Here is a 3053-nt window from a genome sequence, read left to right on the forward strand (position 1 = left end):
GATCGCGGTATCGGATGAGTATGATTTTTTTTTATTATATTTAACATGTATTCGGTGTATAAGACGCACCCACTTTTCCCCCCCAGTTTTGGGGAAGAAAAAGTGCGTCTTATACGCCGAAAAATACGGTACCTTCTTTTTTGGGAGGAGGGGGGGTTTAAAACTCCTTTTTAAAGAAGAAAAATGTAAAGCCCCTACCCTTTCTGTTTAAAATATCACAGCAGTCAAGACTGCTGAATGGGAGTGGGAGTGCAGAGCCTCCCAGGATACATACATCACACATCCCGGTTTCTACTTCGGGCATGCGCAAAAGAAGCCTTTTCTTCAATGGGAAAAAAATGCTGATATCACATACGCGGAGTGAGATCGGCACACTTTTTTCCCCATCTGTGTCACTCAATCTTGCGCCTGTGTGAGATCGGGTGACGTACGAAGAAGGAGGAAGAAGACCAAAGATGACAGTGGCACCCAGTGCTTCCTCCATGCCAGGACGATGGAGGATACCAGGACAATGCGGGACCCAATCCAGGAAACCTCTGGATGGATCAATGGATCTGTGAAGGTAAAGGTGAGCAAGTTTTTTTTGTTCAGTTTACTTCCACTTTAATCTTCTGTTTTAGGGAAACAAAGGACAGTGAGAGGAAATATTTTAAATGTGATCAATCCCCTTGGAAATAGATCTCATGGGAAGTGCTGTATCTGTTGGAAGCTAACCACTCACCACCTATCACAACTAACAAATTTGGTGCCAACATTTCTAGCAACAAAATTTATGACCTAAAGTGAATATATCATATCCTCTGGGGCTGGTAGTATGAGAGGTAGGAAGGCATTTTAAATAGAACAAGGAACCTACTTATATAAATAACTAATGACTGGTGACATTTATAATTTGGAAAACATTGGCATCAGTCAGTTATGATATTTCATGGTGTACGACATTACGTTTAAGTGAAACCCTTTAACTTTATGAAAACACTTCACATTCATTCATCACTGATGCACTCCATAAGACTAATTTATCATGAACTTCCATGAATGTGGCACCTACAAAAAATATCAAGTGACAAATAAAATTATCTTTGAGATTTGGCTCTAAATGCCCTGGATGAAATCCTACATAGATTAAGCTGCTAAGACTGCAATTACCCCATCTGCACTGTAGACCACTGGATCAAGGATTAGGAACTCAAGACATATCAGATGTGTTTTTTTCTGCCTGGACCAAGACAAAAAAAAAATAAAAGCTAAAAAAATTGTGCTTGGCATATTGTAAATCAGTCATAAGCTCACTGAAGGCAGCTACCATTGGCCAAAGAATGACTCTTTAGGTGTTTTTGAACTTACAACAAGCAAGTACAAAAACAGCTTACCCAAGGAAGAGACTGGAATTATGTAAGGGAAAAAAAGAAAAGGTGAGGAGCAAGCCATGTATGTTTTCTTCCCTTGGCTATCTACTTACTGGCCTTTGCTGTTTATTGGATGTTGGATCTGGTACATAAATAGTTGGTTCAGATTTACGTACGGGATTGTTCTTCAAATCGATTTCAGGACCGCGGCTTTTCGATTTTGATTGGATGCATCCCATATTTTCTGTATGAACACAAGAACACAGATGCAGAATTATTTTTTTTTTCTAGACTTGCTATAAATCTAATAGAAGACATGACATCTAAACACATTAAAGGGGCTACTAGCAAACATGCAGAAACATATAGTGCAGATAGGAACTTTTTGGGCCTCTTTAAATACAAAGGGTTTTTCAATAATTCGTTCATCATTTATCAAACCAATCAAAGATCACAACAAAATTTATGTAGGAAAAAATAATACTGAATGTTACAGACACTAACTCACTGAGATGTCTAAAATGTGTTTTCTTCATCTCTATGATAAATAAAAATCTTTCTATAAATACGATCAGGCAGGTAATACATTGGATACACAAACATCAAAATCCACACATATTTCTGTATAGCTGGATTTAGATAATATGTCTTATTGCCATCTGTGACCTAAGTGTTCTCACTTCCTGTCCCAATGATATTCTGGGTGTCAAGACGAGACAGGAAATGAAGGCAAATATCTTCAGTTGCATGAAGTCTGACAGCCTGCCTGTTTACTTGACAGTGGAGTATAATTCAGCTATTCTCCAGCCTTAATGCTCATACTTGCCCCATTCATTCATTGGATTTTAGTTCTTTCATTTTTGGAAGCTCAAAATTACATGTGGGTGTTACCTAGGTTGGTCTGCATCCAAATGCAGCCTGCCTAGGAATGCCTGTTCTTCCCATCCAGCAAGCAAGACATTTTGATATTTGTCTAACTTCCCAGGAGCTAGTCCTCTGCATTCGAATTAAGTGCTTGAGAGGATTATGGAGGCAGGATACTGTGATATTTTCAGGAAGTTACACACAGCACCCCCCAGCCTTTCCACCAGGCCATATTCTGCATGGAGACAAATAGATCAGTAATGACATCACTTGGTCGAATTATAGAATATAAAGTAAACTAAAAGGTTTTATTTAAAAAAAAAATAGCAAATTGATGAAGGTGACAAGGAGAAACTGGGAAAGTCGAAATGTAAGCAGATTAAACTTCAAGATACTGAATACTATCCATACATACATACCTTATATTAAGCTATATATTAAAAAACTACTGATTTACCATTAATTAGCAAGCCGAAGTGCTGAGGAATAGTCAAACTTTATGCTGTTTATTCTCCTACTTGCAAACCAATTTTATATATACTATGTGATTTGCAGGGTGTTAAGTAAATAAAGACTGAGTACAGAACACATTTATTAAATGGGAAGTAAACTCAAATTACAAAAAGTCATCAGGAGGTAGAGGTATTTGGCAGAAGAGATTTGCACAGTCTCTTTTAGTAAAAATGCTGGGGCCAATCTAACTCCTATGTACAGAGTGACCATCAATGGCCAGAGAAGACCATGGTGAACCCAGAAGAGCCGGAAGTGAAGATGGCTGCTTTGGGGATCCATAATCCCGAACCTATATGCAGGAGGGCAATATGAAAAACGTAAGTGGGT

General features: G+C 38.3%; 1 protein-coding gene across 1 annotated transcript in view; it reads right to left on the bottom strand.

Moving 5' to 3' along the window:
• Positions 1 to 2434, bottom strand: part of LYN (LYN proto-oncogene, Src family tyrosine kinase) — a 34383-nt gene extending 31949 nt beyond the window's left edge. The window contains exons 1-2 of the mRNA XM_072411185.1: positions 2241 to 2434; positions 1463 to 1593 (exon numbers count right to left, since the gene is read on the bottom strand). Coding sequence (XP_072267286.1) covers positions 1463 to 1593; positions 2241 to 2256 — 147 coding nt within the window. The 5' untranslated portion in view covers positions 2257 to 2434. The remainder of the gene's footprint in view (positions 1 to 1462; positions 1594 to 2240) is intronic.
• Positions 2435 to 3053: the final 619 nt, after the last annotated feature.

The sequence above is a fragment of the Pyxicephalus adspersus genome, chromosome 5, assembly GCF_032062135.1.
Source record: "Pyxicephalus adspersus chromosome 5, UCB_Pads_2.0, whole genome shotgun sequence".
Classification (NCBI taxonomy): Eukaryota; Metazoa; Chordata; class Amphibia; order Anura; family Pyxicephalidae; genus Pyxicephalus; species Pyxicephalus adspersus.